The sequence below is a fragment of the Hermetia illucens genome, chromosome 2 (genome assembly GCF_905115235.1).
Source record: "Hermetia illucens chromosome 2, iHerIll2.2.curated.20191125, whole genome shotgun sequence".
Taxonomy (NCBI): Eukaryota; Metazoa; Arthropoda; class Insecta; order Diptera; family Stratiomyidae; genus Hermetia; species Hermetia illucens.
Window position 1 is genome coordinate 32,240,141 of NC_051850.1, and position 17,679 is coordinate 32,257,819.

General features: G+C 40.3%; 1 protein-coding gene across 5 annotated transcripts in view; it reads right to left on the reverse strand.

Moving 5' to 3' along the window:
• Window positions 1–17,679, reverse strand: part of LOC119650402 (kinesin light chain) — a 63,780-nt gene that overhangs the window by 12,456 nt on the left and 33,645 nt on the right. For 3 of the 5 annotated variants that reach the window (XM_038053182.1, XM_038053180.1, XM_038053184.1), the window contains exons 2-5: window positions 12,337–12,966; window positions 12,161–12,281; window positions 11,598–12,077; window positions 2,116–2,160 (exon numbers count right to left, since the gene is read on the reverse strand). In XM_038053182.1, coding sequence (XP_037909110.1) covers window positions 2,116–2,160; window positions 11,598–12,077; window positions 12,161–12,281; window positions 12,337–12,941 — 1,251 coding nt within the window. In that variant the 5' untranslated portion in view covers window positions 12,942–12,966. The remainder of the gene's footprint in view (window positions 1–2,115; window positions 2,161–11,597; window positions 12,078–12,160; window positions 12,282–12,336; window positions 12,967–17,679) is intronic. The other 2 variants (XM_038053181.1, XM_038053185.1) reach the window with 1 other exon arrangement.

Consider the following 17,679-nt stretch of genomic DNA (forward strand, 5'->3'; position numbering starts at 1 on the left):
GATACTTTCACGGTGCCGAACTATCTCTTATGGATATTGAGGGATTATCTGAGGAACTGCTCCCTGCTCTATGAAACACTAGAGAGTCAAAGGAGGATGGAGGTCACGTCGGGGGGAACACTACCTATGACAGTCTACTTAAACTCGACATGTCAGAAGAGTCGCGCCTGGTCAGCTATGCAGATGATGTCGCAGCACTTGTTGCTGGACGCATTGTCGAACAGGCGCAAAGCAGACTCGGCATATTGATACGACGGATAAGCGGATGAATGACTACTCATGGTTTTAACCTTGCATTGGAAAAAACCGAAGTAGTCGTCCTGACTAAAAAGAGAATTCCGACCCTGCGTCCCATATCTTTCGGCGAGTCGATAATCGATTAAAATCAGCGGTAAAGTACCCCGGGTTGACTCTTGACTCAAAGATGAGCTTTTTTGAGCAAATAAAAGCAGCATTGAACAAGATTGCAGCTGTAGTTTCGGTGTTAAGTAGGCTAATGGAAAACATAGGGGGTCCTACGTCTAGCAGGCAACGTCTCCTGATGAGTTCAGCGCAGTCTGTCCTTCTCTACGGCGCAGAGGTATGGGCTGACGCTCTTAACAAGGAGTTATATCAAAAACGTCTCGTGCAAGTACAGAGACGGGGAGCTTTGCGGGTGGCGTCTGCGTATCGCTCTGTTTCTGAACCGGCCGTGATGGTGATCTCGGGAGTGATCCCCGTTGCCCTTTTTTCTAAGGAGCGTCAAGCCATATACAAGCGCAAGGGAGATGAGCCACACTCCCCTTTTGCATGTATGGGGATCCCCCCCTTAAATTCGACGTAAAAGGATGTAACTCACTATATGCGTGAGTGTTTACACAAAACCTTAAAAAGGACAAAAGGATTGAAAAGAGCCAAGAACGTAAAGTATACGTTCTTGGCGTTCTGTGGACATCTAGGATTGACAATGACGAAGTGCGTTTGCTAGCCGAATCCGACACACGTCAATCTGTGAGAGACATTGCAGAGAAACTGGGCGTACACTATTCGACAGTTTCCCGGCACTTGCAACAATTTGGAAGGGTGAAAAAGTTCGACAAATTGGTTGCGCATGGCCTTGCGTTAAAAAACATGGCGTTTCGAATGTAAATTTGCAGTTCTTTAGTTTCCCGCAACAGAAGCGGCCTCTTTTGCACAGAATAGTGACATGTGATGAAAAGTGCACATTATACGGCAATCGTCGCAGATCAGCACAACGGCTAGATGCTGATGAGCCGCCGAAGCATTTGCCGAAACCGAACCTGCATTCGAATAAGGTAACGGCGACTGTTTGGTGGTCTACAGCTGGCGTTATCCACTATTCTTTTTTGGCACCTGGAGAAACGATAAATGTATAGAAATACTGTGCCCAATTCGAGGAAATCTACCAAAAATTGAGTATTCAACGGCCGAGATTAGTCAACAGAGATGATGTGATACTCCTTCACGACCTCATGTTTCCAGAACAATGGTTTTCTGCCTCTGCCTCATCCACCATATTCACCGAACCATTCGCCAACAGACTACCATTTTTTCAAGCATTTGGATCATTTTTTGGTGTAATAACAATTGAGGAATGAAGAGGTCATCAAAATTGCCTTCGACGAGTTTATCAACCCCTGAAAATAGGACGAAACTGGCATAGATGCTCTTGTATCTTGCTGGGAGAAGTGTTTTGAATCGACTGGCACCTATTTTGATTAGTTAAATAAATTTTTATAAGCTTTACAGTCGTTTCAAATTTTAGTACCAAATCGGCCATTTCATGTGCAACAACCTAATATAGAATCTGCTTCTTATAATGCCTTCCTAATTTCTGATGAAGTGATAAAACGCAACAATTTCAATTTATTTGGTATCGAATTGATAAAAAAAACCCTGAGTAGAAACCAGTTACAACTATTTGATGGCTCTGAACATGTAAGATCGCCCCCATTCGCTATTTAACCTTCATTATTTTCCAACTAAATCAAATCCTTCTTAAATCGTTAAATACATGTTAGAAATTATAAAAAAATAATAAAATCGGGGTAAGATTACATAACACGTAAAATATAAAACTTATGAATTATTTTTATGTGTAATTTTTTTACTCACTACTGAATACAGATATGAGAGGTCTACGAACGGAAAATTCTCCGCCTGAAAGAAGGAATGTATTCATGGTGTAAAAAAATCATTTGTGTACTTTCAGACATTTCTGTATTTTCATCCAGATACTTATGAATCGGTTAAGTATTTTGTTTCTCAAGCGCATTAGCATAAAAGCGCACAGTGGAACGACGCCATTACAAATATAACGTACAGATAATATTATCCGTTGTGATGTGTGATACCCCCATATGCATATCTTCCATATTCCCAAACATAACAACAGGCGTGTATTGTGTGATGTTGTTTAGTGAATAATTATTTGTTGTTTATAATTCTACAATTTATCTACATGATGTTGGATTAGTACCAGTAATAGAAACTGAAATTTACATGATCAGGAAAATGTGTTGAGTTTGGAAGGTATAAATCAGATCCTGGTGAAATAATTTTGTTGCCTATTTTTAAAGATATCTTAATCAGATGGACGTGACTGTTAATTTATTTGAAGTACATAAAGTAGAAGGTATAGCTCTGTTTCTAAAACGAGAATACAAGAAAGTATAAAAATCAAGGGAAACAAGCCGAAGACCGGAACTTCGCGAACCTAGTATGAAAGACTCTGTAATTGGCTGTAGGTGTACACGATTAGTATTTCATCAGTTTGCCATAAGCCAATCGATCAAAAGTGGACTGACTGAACAAAATGACAAAAAGCCATTTTTGCTGCATATATTTAAAAATCCGATCCATTCGGAAGTCATATTTCGATTAACAACACAATATATTAAAGATCAGTTTGCCATAATTTTGTCATTCTGATTGACGCCAGAATAATGGTACACTGATCGTGTAAAGTCAGCCATAATGAGTGGTGACTAACATATGGAGGTCTAATCCTAGCCTTGTTTTGAAGTACATAATAGAAAGGATAAATATTCTATAAAAGCCATCTATTACTTGGTTCTTGCGGGCATTTGCACCATTTCTAAAAAAAAATAATTCAGACAATGACAAAATTGCATAATTTTCTAAGAAAACGTACATACATATAGGTATGTCACACATTAAAGAAAATCCTGTCAGCATTCTTGAGTGATCGTGTATATGAATATGATTGAGAATGATCAACATTCCAATCTGGAGAATGTATGTAGAAGATATTTTCACCATTTTTTTTTGTTTTGTGTGAAACAAAACCTTATTAGAATCGAGACGGTGTCTGTCTGTCACACCCGATTTATTCGGAAACGGCTAGACCGATTGCCACGAAAATTGGTGAGAATATGTAATCTGGTGTTCCCTTTACATGCAGTAAGTGGCGCCATCTTGTGTTACGTTTAAGGGGGGCTTCCCATACATGTGAATGGAGGGTGCAAATTTTTTTTTCATAGGATGTTGCCACGTGGGGTATCAAATGAAAGGTCTCAATTAGTACTTTTCGAAACCGGTTCCATATTTGATACTGGGTGAAACATAGGGGAATGAGGGCTCAAAATATGACCCCCAAAAAGTGTAACAGGTCTGGTTCTCAGAACCTATCCAACCTGAAAATCTGAAAAAAATCGCAGTAGTGCATCTCTACGAAATCTAGGCCTCAAAATATATCCGGTTCCGATATCTGCACAAATAATAGTATATTTCCACATTTTAGAAATTTAGCCGGCAACCCCCCTTATGTTCATCCCAGAAGTACAAAATTTGGAATGCGTATAATGAAGAACATAGTGGACAAGCTGGTCAAGTTTGAAGAAAATCCAACTATTATTAACAAAGTTATAGGGGGTAAAACTTTACCATTTTTTGTGAATTTCGTGCACTCTTCAATCTGCATGACGTCATCATTACATATCAATGCGTCAATACCACAACCAAATGAGTTCTTATGAATTGGGGCGCAGAGAATTATTTTTAGTTTTTTTGGTTAATTGTCAACCAGACATGTGTGTATGAAGGTATATAATATATGCGTGCTAACGAACTTTGCAGGTAGTACCTAATTCAAATAGATATAAGAAGTAAATGGGAAATATGGGTACGATCAGTTTATATACGTGCATATATGTGTACGGTATTCGGAAATAGGCAGTTTGTTTGTTTAGAGTGAGCGTAATATCTATGGCTGTAATATGTACGTATGTCTCGTAGTTTGGAAAAATATGAAGGATTATGTTGGATTTGTAGCTATATAGGGGTAGAAAAATGTGCGTTGAAATTTCTTACATAAGATGAACATAAAACCTTTATACCCGAAGCGCGAGTTTATGGTATTCCGACTTGTTTATAAAGATAAAGTGAAGAAGATGCTGGAGGATCCTGAACAAAGTGCTTCGGAATTTATAATTTACGCCGTAAATTGAAGACTATGGAGAAATCTCTGGATTTAAAAATTATTAGAGGAGACAAGGGGCCCCTCCTTGATATCTATAAGAACACTACGAACGATCCCGGAAAATTCGAACCATTCCCGTCCACATAAAATGGCTCCTTTCCATGTAATGATGCATAGATTGTTCTTGTACATTCCAATGCAGAAAAATTTATAGATGGAGAACATCATTGACACCAGATTTAAGAAGGCTTCCAATAATCGGTCATTGTAAGCCGCACGAAGAAAAAGGAGAAACATCTAGAATTGTGGGTGCTGACATCCCTAGTCAGCAACATCGAAGAAGAAATGGGGCTATGCACTCAGCGGCTTCGTTAAGACTTAAAACACAGACGAAAAGTTCGAATATCGAAATGGTGCCATCGCCCTGGACTGGAATTCTCTAAGGACCGAAAATTGAAGCACAAGTCCAGCATAATATACAAAGTGACATGCCCGTACTGTGAGTAAAGTTAGATAGGACAAACCTAACGAGTGGTTTCAGTATGCTGGGAAGAGCACACGAGAGAAGTGGAAACAGAAAGAGAAAAGGATATATATCTGAAGTGGATGGTAGCCCTGCATATTATAGAGAAAGGACAAAGCATCACACGCGATTGATGCACGAGACATCCCATTGCAGGAAAAGGCAATTAGGATGTTTTTATTTCTACATATATCGCCATAAGTTCTGCCAGTCGATGCGTACAGCGAGAAATGTTAGGTCGCCGAAACTGGCAACACTGCGCACGGAGGGTACCTAACCATAACCTACTTTCGTCCGACTTTCAGGTTCCGTCGGTCAGTAGCGCGTGAATGACAACACGATGAAGTTCGGTAACTACGAAAATGGAATCGTGATTATGTCGTTGCACCAATGTGGGAATACGCCGAAAAAGATTCATAGTTTGTTGAAAAAAAACTGCTGGTAAATGGGGGAGTACAACGTCGTCACCATCCGACTTCTGTCATGGTATGGTGAGGCGTCTCATATCACGGAGTAACTGATATTCATTTCTGCGAGGCCGGTGTCAAAACCAATGTGATTGTGATAGAAGATATTAGAGGATGTAGTCGGGCCCATAAGTGAATCTCTTTTCGCTGGACAACCATGGTGCCTCCAACAGGATTCGGCCCCCGCTCACAAAGCCAAGATAATTCAGCGGGGGTTAGCAGCGCATGTTCCAGATTTCATAACTGCGAATGAATAGGCCTCAGGCAGCGCAAATTTGAATCCTCTGGGCTAAGTTACGCTCCGGGTCCAATTTTCACGCCAAAAGCCTGGAAGAATTTGATACGTGCATCTGTAAGAGACTTTGCATTCCCCGCACTTCGTCAGCTTGGAAAGGTTAAGAAGCTTAATAAGTGGATACCGCATGAACTTACTGAGCAGAAGATGGAATATTAAATGGAAATTTGCAGTTCGCTGCTCTCACGCAAAAGAAAGGATCCCTTTCTGTACAAAAAAAGTTGTCGTCGCAAATCATACACGATGGTAAGTTACTGATGAGACTTGAAAAACATGTCAAAACCAAGTATTCACCCTTGGAAGGTAATGGTGGCTGTTTGGAGCTCTCAAGCTGAAGCTATTCACTATTCTTTTCTGCGATAGGGTGAAAGCATTAATGCATAAAAGAACTGTACCTAAGTCGATAAAATGCGTGGGACATTTCGAATTCAATGAGCTTCATTGTTCATTAGAAATATGATATGCTTAGTGACAATGATAAACCAAATAAATCCACAATTTAGACGAATTACAATATGATACTCTGCTCTATTCACTATATTTACCCGACTTCTTTGCAGCCGACTACCACGTTAAAATTATTTACCAAGAAAAAGCCATGAGAATTCGCTTCCAGAAATTTCATCGTACTAGAAAGTCAGACTTCTACGAAACTGGCGTAAGTTCTTTTGCATGTGGTGTTGGGATAAATGTCTCGAATCTACTGGTACTTATTTTGACTTAAAATAATTAATATAAGAGCTACTGTTGAAAGTGTACTATCTAATATGACATTGCCCTGCAAAGACTTAATATTTACCGAAAAAGGTATTCTGCCCATACAATAGTTGCATGTTGAAAGTGTCTTTCCCGAAATGGAATCGATATTTTTTCCGGAAAATGGATTTTTTTTCTTAATCGCAATAATGGTATATACTATAAAACATTATGCGAAATAGACATAGATGAGATTTGTTGTAAGAACCCGAAAACTGGATTGTAGGCAGCGAAACGAACTTCATCGTGTTGTCATTCACGCTTCGAGATTAAGATTGGGAAAAAGGTTCCAGGGAATCGTCACGTAAATGTTAATTATTGAATTTGTATCTGCTTCGCCAGTTCACAGTGTTCTCATAAAAACTGAGCCAACGGTAAAGAAGAGAGCTTCGTTGATCGTTGAAAAATGCTTTTGCAACTAGCGATGACGTCGCCATTCCTTAAAAAACTTTAGTTTGAGTAGACACGAAATTCAGATCCACTGCCTTACTACTGATATTTGTCCGCTCCGCTATTAAAACTGGTGCGAGGCATAATTTCTTTTGCATTTGAGAATACTCCATCTATTTGGAATCTTTTGGTGAAAGGGTTGCCCCCCGATTCTCTGTAAATTATGAATTCCGCGACGGCTTTGAACTAAGAATTCTAGGACGGCGCATGGCTGATTCACATTTAAGGTGAAGAACTTATTTTTTTCTTTGAAAATCCTTTTTGGCTAATTAGGCACATTCACCTTTAGTTTGGTCCGAAACATCACCAATTTTTCTCAATCAACTGCAACAGTTTTCGCTGTCTAGAAGCATAATGGCAAGACACGCATCTACGGTAACTACTCGACGGGCCTGAACGACCTAACAAATATTCGTTTCCCACCTCAGAATCGATTTCTGAGTAATGGGCCGACAGTCTGCAGTAAGTCTAATCTTTCAAATGCTTTCCTCCAGATCGAGCTCGACGACAATGCCATGCAGCTGCTGACCATCAACGCACATTGTGGTCTTTTCTTCGTCAATCAGTTGTAACCGGGAGTCAAGACGGCCTCAGGCAGTTTCCAACAGATGATGGATACCATTCTCGCCGATGCAAAAGTAATTCGCTGGACAATAACAAGACAATCAAGAATTTTCCTCGACCAAATAACGTCCATGCACTACGAGTAGTTTTTGGTGTAGTCAATTATTACGGCAAGTTTATCGCAGGTATGAAGGAGCAGCGTGATCCCCTTGATAAACTTCTTAAGAAAGATGTTAAGTTTATTTGATAGAAGGAGCAAGAGCAAGCAATTCAACAGCTCTGAAAGATGTTGATGCCCGACCTGGTTCTCAATTTTGATGCGCGAATTCAAGAATGTTACTCTTCGACTTTGAGTCAAAAGCTCCATAAATACCTATACGGCAGACTATTTGACAGTAAGTCTGTTGCAACGATACGTTTTTACGATACGACCGCAAACCCGAAGCTTTCGGTATTCACGTAGCGTAGCATCACATCTGAAGCCCAGTGAGGACACGATCACCACCACAACGAAACCTCTTCACACAGCAAAATTGCTTCTCGTAAAATTCGCAGATAATCAGCAGACATTACGCAGCCGTCCGGCGGAACAGTTTTTTTCAGTATACATGCAACGAATGCCTGAGAAAAAGAATCAAATTAAGGATCCCGAGGTGACAGCATTTTTCGACCAACGGAATGGGTTACTAACCATGGGGATTGCAATTCCGCTTGGGACCGAATCTTCATTCCTCGGCATGATGGTCATCCGGGTGCATCATGTACGCAGTCGACTGGCAAGGCACCGCTCGTGACATCGAGAACTTCGTCAAATACACTCCAACCAAGCGGCTCTTGGAAACATATCCACATTAACTTCGCAGTTCCCATCAACCCGTTCAATTACTTAGTCGTCGTTGACGTTTTTAGCTGTTGGTCTGAAGTTCGCGAGATGACAAGCAACAGAACAGCGTTAACCACTTTAGTTTTTGTAGAACTTGCGAGTACCTGTCGGGATCTGACCAACCATAGCGACAACGGCATCCATTTCGCATTGTCGAAGTTCCAAGGAGACTGTAAGGAGCATGGAGTCTAGCAGATCAGAACCATATAGCTCTCATTAAATGCCGAGCGGTTCGTACAGTTGTTGAAGACGAGACTCAAAATGCAAAATAATGACTCGCTTCCACTAAATTATGCTGCCTCCACTTCTAAACACGCCAAGGAATACGCAAATGGAGGACGATTTCAACTGCCGCCATAGCGTTACTATCAGCTCCTTTAATAAACTGAGAAGTGGGGTCGGATACCTGCAACGGTCATCCGTTGCGAAGTTAGCTAAATGCATTATTAAGCTCGATGACAACTCACGTGAAGTTAAAGCTCGCGCCAACCAATTCAAAATTTCATCAGCCTTGATGACCGTTTAATTTTTTTAATGATATCGCGGAAATCCTCTGAAATGACAATGTCAACACCATTTTGAATATGTGGGCGAGAAATTTACAGCCATTTTTACCGCGTCCTCGTTCTATGCCGCAGCTTTTGGCACCAGACCATCGAGTTTCATGTAGAGCGCAGATATCAATGCGCCTTTTCCGAAGGGCTTTTGAGAGTTCCTCGGACTTTTCAGTGAGGGTGCCCGGACTGATGTATTTACGTCCTGACGTCATCCATGCATCAAGCATCCTTGCCCATTTCTCGACAGGGCTGGAGCCGTCCTGCCACATCGACAGAGGTGAACACACTAGCATTTCTCCAAGGTTTACCGCTCAATACGATCATTTTGTTTTTGACGACATTTGACGCATTTTTTTGGTCAGCCTGCCGCGGGACCTGTCACCAAGAGAGATCAGGTAGGAAATGGATTAACTCCAACTAGACTTTATTTTTCTATTTCTCTGACCTAAGGCGAGAGAGAATTCGATTCTTCGCGTACCGGAGGTTGATCATGGATCATGGCATTGCAAAGTCTACAAGTCGAAAAATCCAACGAAAACTTGGCAACACCGGCGAGGAATACATATTTTGAAGCCAGAACCATTCGATGGGCTCAGGAGCTGATTTTTTACGAGTCACCAAGAGAGATCAGGTAGGAAATGGATTAACTCCAACTAGACTTTATTTTTCTATTTCTCTGACCTAAGGCGAGAGAGAATTCGATTCTTCGCGTACCGGAGGTTGATCATGGATCATGGCATTGCAAAGTCTACAAGTCGAAAAATCCAACGAAAACTTGGCAACACCGGCGAGGAATACATATTTTGAAGCCAGAACCATTCGATGGGCTCAGGAGCTGATTTTTTACGATAGAGAGCAGATGTTTCTGAAGCCGCCAGGAGAAACCGATTGAACTTTTACTATGGATGCGTTTGCTCGCAAAACCACCACGCACTAACCATTTCTTTCAGTATTCATCATATTCGTCTGATTTAGTGCTTTGTGACTTTCGACTACTTTTCAAGTTCGAAAGATTTTTCCGGGGACACGGGCCTGAAAAACTGGCTTTTCTACGGTGGCGTTACCATTGACTATTACATGTAAACTTCGATAAAATAGCTTGATTTTTATCACAGCGAAAATAAAATTTTTCTCGAGAAGCTGTGATTATCAAATGTAAACTGCTAACGATGACAGTTTAAATGATACAGCTTGTATTATACTGAGAAGCAAAGGCAGAGAGGTAGATGCTAGACAGATTGGATCTAGGACCTTTAGTATTATAAACCTTCAACCTGGTTGGCTAAGGTGGTTTCCATGGAATTTATATATTGGTTGTTGTTAAAAAAAGAATCCAATTCTAATTATTTGCACTCGAGATCCTCCTTAGTAGAAGTTGTATACAGCAAGCATTAATTATTTAGGATAGGAGGCTAGAATCTCATAATTGAGTGCGCACGCAATATTGAAATGTTGGTATTTCCGGTATGGGTGGAGCCAAGACGTGGTTTTTGGATACTTCAAAAATCGACACAGCGCTAAAAATCACCTCGTTACAACTCTTGGACCAACATACCATAATTTCCTTAATATGCAAGTAAAAAAAAAAAAAAGCTAAATTTAATCTTTTAATACAAAAAAAAAAAAAAAAAATTGGAATTTTTTCCAGTATTTGGAAACCAGGCTTTATATTTGTCCAACAACTTAGCAATAATCACCTAACTCAAACGCACAGTAGATTGGTTTTCAAGGAAGACTCGAAGCAATAATACATATCAAAAAGTGATATAACGTATCAAAGAATGTTGATAACTCTTTTGAGAGAAACATAATTAAAATATCCAAAGATATAATGCCATTCTATTAACGGTCCCTGAAAAAGCCACCTACACTAACAATTAAATATTGAAACAGTTCAGACTGGGACCTTTATCTGTTTTCCATCATAGATAAACGTTTTCGAATTTACTGATATATATGTACATTTATTTGCGACACTTACCGCAAATGTAAAGTATTTGCGGTAGTTAATTTTTTCGTGGCCTCATTACAGATATGTTTGTTTTTATTTTGAACTCATAATGATATTTATATTTACTAGTGATGTATTGACACTGATTTTAATAATTCGCAGATCTAGAGTTACACACACAAATCAAATCTAACTTAACTGAAAATATACGACTCAAGTAGATGGTTTTCTACAAAATAAATACAATACCAAAAACGACCTATAAAAAAAACGTACCGAAAAGGTATTTTAAAATTCTTCTCTAAAACTCTTCTCAATATTATTATCCTGAAAACCAATGTCATGGAATAAATAATATATAACAAAGGATGCAGTGCGAATATGTCGACGTAAAGTAAACAGAATTGAGTGCATGAACATACATATTTGATATACTTGACATACTATGAAGACGATAGCGAGCAATCATAACACGGTTGCATATAAATAAAATATGTAAGATGAGAAACACATAAGGATATATATATATAAATATTTGATAGAGCAAAGCAATAAAAATTATGAATACATAAAAGCGACACTCAGTAATCGTAAATAATTTAACTTATCAATTGTACAAATGGAAAATTACTGTTTTAAAAATGTGTAGTTTCGTTTAAAATGAAAAACTTTAAAATGGACGTCAATGGATAAATCAAAATCGAACTCACCTGCCAAATGGGTTTATTTTTACTATCAATCGCTCCAAATTCCCGTTCATGTGCTCGGGTCAAAACTTGTTTGTACAAAATTTCCGCTTCTGGATATTTTCCCTGTTTCAAATAGCAACTGGCCAAATTGTTTTTCGTTTTTGCGACATTGGGATCATCTGGACCCAATTTTGTTTCATAAATTTCCAATGCTCGTTGATAGTACATTTCGACTTCTTCATATTTTCCCTGATTTTGACAAAGCAACGCTAAATTGTTTAATTGTTTTGCGACATCTGGATGATCTTTGCCCAGAACTTTTTCACGAATTTCTAAAGCTCGCTTGCATAGGGGTTCGGCCTCTTTGTATTTACCACGTTTACCATAAAGCACAGCCAAATTGTTTAGTGTAGCAGCAACGGCTGGATGATTTTCACCCAGTGTTTTTTCACGAATTGAGAGAGCATCGTTTAGGAGATTTGCGGCTTCTTTGTATTTATTCTAGGAAGGGAAAAGATTGCAGTATTTAAAGATTTTAATTGGCGTCATCTCGAATTTAATCCAAAATTGAAAGTGAAGCTCACCTGATCTCTGTATACAAGTGCAAGAATGTTCAACATTGTAGCAACATCTGGATGATCATGTCCACTGGTTTTCTCTAAATCTTCAAGAGCTTGCTTGCAGAGTGGAACTGCCACCTCGTACCTGTGACGTAGACCATGAAATTTGGATATTCTGTTTACACAGTTGTGCCACTTACCTTCCTTGCGAGGCATATTGGATGACCAAATTGTGCAGTGTACGCAATCGTGCTGGGATCTCATAGCCTGAGTTCGCCTGATTGGCGTAGTGACTGGGTGGTGTTGGTGACATATTATTACGTTCATCATGCTCTTCCTCTGGAAATAGCTCAACAACTGGATCTGCTCTCGATTTTTCATTGTTCTCCTCCTGTTCTTGGTTGTCATCGTATTTTTTAACTGAGGCCATGAATTCTAAATGTTTCTTTTCCTCTTCTAATTGTGCTACCATCTGTTCGGATGCTTGGAATTTCTGTTGTGTATTTGCCAATTCATCTCTAAGCCATGCATTCTCTTGATATAGACGTCGCACTTGTGTTTTCAGTTTTTGTTTTTCAGCTTCGATGTTTTGAAGATGTGAGGCTAAAGCCATCATAACTTGTGCTTCGCCCAAACCGAGTTCAATACTTTCCATGTTTTTCTGTACGATTTCGGTTTTCTCATTGTCACGGCGGGCTTCGGCTAAGCCCGCCATCAAGGACATATGCTCAACACGAAGGGCTTCGAGTCCTTGAAGGACTGTTTTTGTGTTGCTAATGATTTCATCCTGTGTCATTTGCGTCATTTTGCCAATACTTTCGATTTTACGACTGTAAGAGAAGAGAATAGAAAATGCGTTAATGGTATCGATTTAATTACTTCTTCAAATTAGGACACAGTTTGCACTGAGGGTCTTAGAGAGAGGTGGTATCTGTATTCTTTTGTAATTGGCAAGCGTAAATATTATGTTATTTTAAACGAGTCCAGATATCTCCGAAAAAATGGTAATGAAAACAAATTACCATAGCGTTGGTCGCCTACTGCTCTCTATAGCTACGAGTGTTTGCATGTCACTAAAGACAACAAACTCCGCATCGCGATAATGGAGATAAAGATGTTATAATCAGCTGTAATATTAAGCTCGCTGTGATCAAGTCCGAAATGAGGACACCACTATGGCGTCATCACCATTGTCGAGAAGTTGCAAGACAAAAATGATCGATGATAGGGCATATCAACCATTTTGAGTAAAATTGGTTTCAGCATTCAAGTTTATGGAGAATGACTCACGACCACTTCAAAATAATTCGATTTTTCCCGGGTTGAGTTAACAACTGAGATGGGTGATGTACCTGATTCAAAGAAATCGCCAGTGAACGGAACAAAAGGTGGAGAAGAAGTAGCGAAACCTGCTAGACATTTAGGGAATAGCTGTTTAAACTTTATTGGATCATGGATATGTGGAGCAAGTTATGAAAATGAGCATTGCTAACAAGCGCAATAGATATTTGAGAAGAATGAGTATTTATCGTAACAGAATGGGAAAAGGGAAGAAAGCTTTCTTTCCCAGTCACTATATGGTCCAGTAAACCTCCCTCTTCACGTTGAAGCCGTTAATCACACACCTACCATTATAAGCAAGTCAACGCTGCAAGAGAAAAAAGAAAGTTTCTAAGTTTACTACAGATGGTACTTCTGTCAGATCAGCGCTCAAGAAAAGAGTCACCTGCTCCTTCTGTAAAGGCGAACAGAGAGTAGACGTGTCCAGCCTTGGTTGGAAGTGTGCTTGCGCTAGTTCACCCGTGGTTCAGTGGACGATTTTTGGATGGTTGCTAAACTAGCTGGAGATTCCGAAAAAATATTATTCGCTCAGTAGCTGAGGCGTACGGTTCAAATCGCTAAGTAACGACACGTATTACTAGAGGGCTATTTGCACAAAAGTGTCTAACTACGCAAGGTTAAAATATGAATGTTAACTGAGCGAAACGACTATGAAGAAGCGGCGAATCGTTTATATTACACTGTTCAGTCTGCGCACTGTAATCACAATTTGTGATTTCTGATCCTTCGCAAATTGGCGAGAAACAAAATGACTCTTTGCTAAAAATAGACGACGGTTTTGTTCAGGGCAGAGGCAACTCATCAAACGCTGCTTCACCTTTGCCCTGGGAGAAGCGTCAGTGAACTGGTTAATAGGTGTTGTTTGTTTCTTTATATTCAATTCATAATACGACATGAGTATCAACTAAATTCAAGACAAAAACCAAACAGCAAAATCAGACCTAAGCCGTCCGAGGCAGATGAAGTTTGTATTTAGTAATGTGAGGGAGTTCTGAGACGGATGAAAATTATATAGAAAAATGAGACCTGGGGTGAAAATTATACCAGCTTGGGGTGACAGTAATGCGGGTCCTCTGATTATCTCTTTTTCACTGAAATTTCTATTCCGGACTCCCAAGGAAACTCTGAGCCCAGGGGATTCCTCACTTTCCACTCCACTCCTCCACTCCTCTTCTGCTTAGATGTCAACAAACTTCCTCACGAATTCAACCTCAATAGACAGGCATCATGTACATAGAATATCGAGGGCCTACTGGTCGGATCATCTACGTTATGGTTGTGACAACTTCTTCCAGATGCCTGCCCTCCTCCTCTATTGTTCTGCACCATGTGCTCTTGGGGCGATCCACTTGTCAATCACCTTGGGACAGTGGGTTCTATTGCATGGCGTAGTCAACAATGGAATTGTCGCTCTTCCTTAGTGTGTGACCTATCCACAGACACTTCTTCGCCAATGAATAATTAGTTTGGCCGCCGAACAAGCTTTTTGTTTGAAACAGTATCAGGCCAGTGTACTCCGATGATATGTCGCAGATATGTGATCACGGAGGCTTTGAACTTTCGAGTAACAGTGGGGGTACTCTGGAATCATATGTTCCTCTGATTAAAGCTATTAGTTTCTCTGGAATGCTTCTTCTGTGCAGAACATTCCAGACACACTATTTGGTCACCCTGTGGAAAGCCTTTTCGAAATTGATAGAGTAGGGGAAACGAAAATCTAAACTCCGCACACTGTGATGAGACTTCTTTGTAAGATCTACTTCAGATGAGTTCCATTGCAGACTCGGGTCCGATCGCTCTGCTCAGGTACGTGGGGATGGAACTTCCCAATTGGTTCACTGGAATCAGTCCGGTGGGGGGAACCGCAACAAAACCTTTCCACGAGTTAACTACCACTCTGCGTACAGCTACGTTCCGGTGGTTTAACGTGAATTCCCGCCTTTAGGCTTACTCCAACCGTTTTATTAAGACACGAATTGATTTTGAGACCACAATCAAAGCCCCGCTGTGACAATAAGTAAAAACGGTATCAGTCTATATTGATTGCAGACTCAGTATTCATACTGGTGCAAGACACATCGAACTAAGGAGTTGTACAGCACAGCTACATGCCTGAACCCACAAGGATCTCTGTCCGCCATCTGAGCACAATCACGTCCACCATGAAACAGCCCACAAGTGGGCCAACAGCAAATAACCGGACCGAGAGCACAAACCCCAAGAATTTATTTGGAGCACACAAAAAAAATTTTTTTTGCCAGCCCAATACTCATCTAATATTATCAGACGGGTTACTCAAGGTTCGATGAGCAAGTTAGCTCTCCCACTGTCATGTGACAGTTGGATCATACAAGTGGTCGATGTTAAACTTGGGGGTCGCAGCTCTCCAACCATGTTAGAATTGGCGGACGCAACACGCAAATGAAGGTACGCAATCATCATCAATGCCTCTCGTGTTAGGTACATCCAGAAAGCAACTCGCTAATTCACTGATAATTGCAAAGTGGTTAAATTAACTGCTCGTACGACGAGGCTGTGGAATTTTCAGAAATCCCTTAACCTCCAACCATTATCTTTACGGTCATCAAGTCCGTGTCTCCCCATCACATGCCCGAACAAGGTGTTGTCAGAGCCCACCTTCATCACCACTCATCACGATCACAATGTCACCTTCTAGAAGTCCCCCATGAATTGCTTGTAATTACTCGTAGAAAGCATCCATCTCCACTATATTGGAAGTATTCGGTGGTGCATACGATTATGATACTCCTCAAGCTGAATTGAAATTTTGCCGTCAAAAATCTAGCAGAAACTGGCTCCAGAGTCTTGCGGTAATCGTCAGTAACAACCCATCGGATTCGCGTCAACTTCCACTTGGCTTTCCAGAGTCCAAAGCACATTGCTATTAGTGCGGCAAGAGTGAGGGGAGTACTTTCTTATTTCGCTTAGGACCAGAATGTCGAGCTATATCGTTGGAATACTTCAAGCAGAATTAACTCCAAGTCAGGCGGGGATAAGAACTATCTTGTGCTACCTCGAGACCACTAGCAACTGCCGTGGAACTAGTATCCAGTTTGAATATTACAAAAATACCTAGGCTTCGATGGATTAATAGATCGTGACTTTGTATAATTCAAGACCGACGTAAAAATGATAAAATTGCCCATAAATGAAACAGGAACATGAGAACGTATATAGTCTTTCGTGTTTCCTTTGACCGACTCAGTAGACGCAATTTCTGGCACTTTGCATGTATTACACTTTATACATCTGAAATTCTAAACCACAATAAATTAGAGAAATTATCCTTGAAAATATGAGTCCTTTGGACTTGTTAGTAATGCTGTGTAAATGATAAGCAGAAAGACAAACACAGAAATGCATGACACAACAGGGAATCGAACCCGGAGCAAGAAATGGAGAAACGATCAACCAACCCAAACAAACAAATAGAATGCAGACTTGTCGAAACAGATGTGTTTAGTCTGCAATTCATGCAAATTCTTGTTGAGGAGGCTTCGACGAAAAACCTAGATTGATTGAAATGATTGGAATATGGACATTAGTTGCACCATCTTTTCATCGACTTTAAGGCCATCTATGATGGCATAGTCAGGACAAAACTGTACACGGTCATGAGAAAATTGGGTATTCCGATGAAATTCATATAATTGATTAGGCTGACGCTGACCAATGTGCTAGACCACATAAAAGCAGAAGGATCACCTCGAGACCATCAACATCAACAACGGTCTAAGATGAGGGGATGCCCTATCATGTGTCCTCTTTAACCTGGCACTGGAATAAGTGGTCCGCGGTGCAGATGTTAATGCAAAAGGTACCATCCTTTTCAAATCCATCAAACTACTGGCCTACGCTGACGAGATCGAGATTTGTCAAACGTTGGCTGCCAACAGAGTCTAATTCAGCTTACAGAAGAAACGTCTCACTATAGAGTCAGAGCTCTTACTGTACAAGAGAACGATCTTGCCAGTACTCATGTATTCCTCGGAGACCTGGGTTCTTAGCAAGGAAAAGTGCGAACTCTTGGTCGCGTTCACGAGAAAAATCCTCCGAAGAATTTTTGGCCCAAGGATGGACGATTCCGTAACCTCTATAACGATAAAATTCAAAATCTATGGTAGGAAAAGAAGACGTGGCAGATCCTCAGACGGTGCGGTGTCGTAAGCCAGGATCATTCA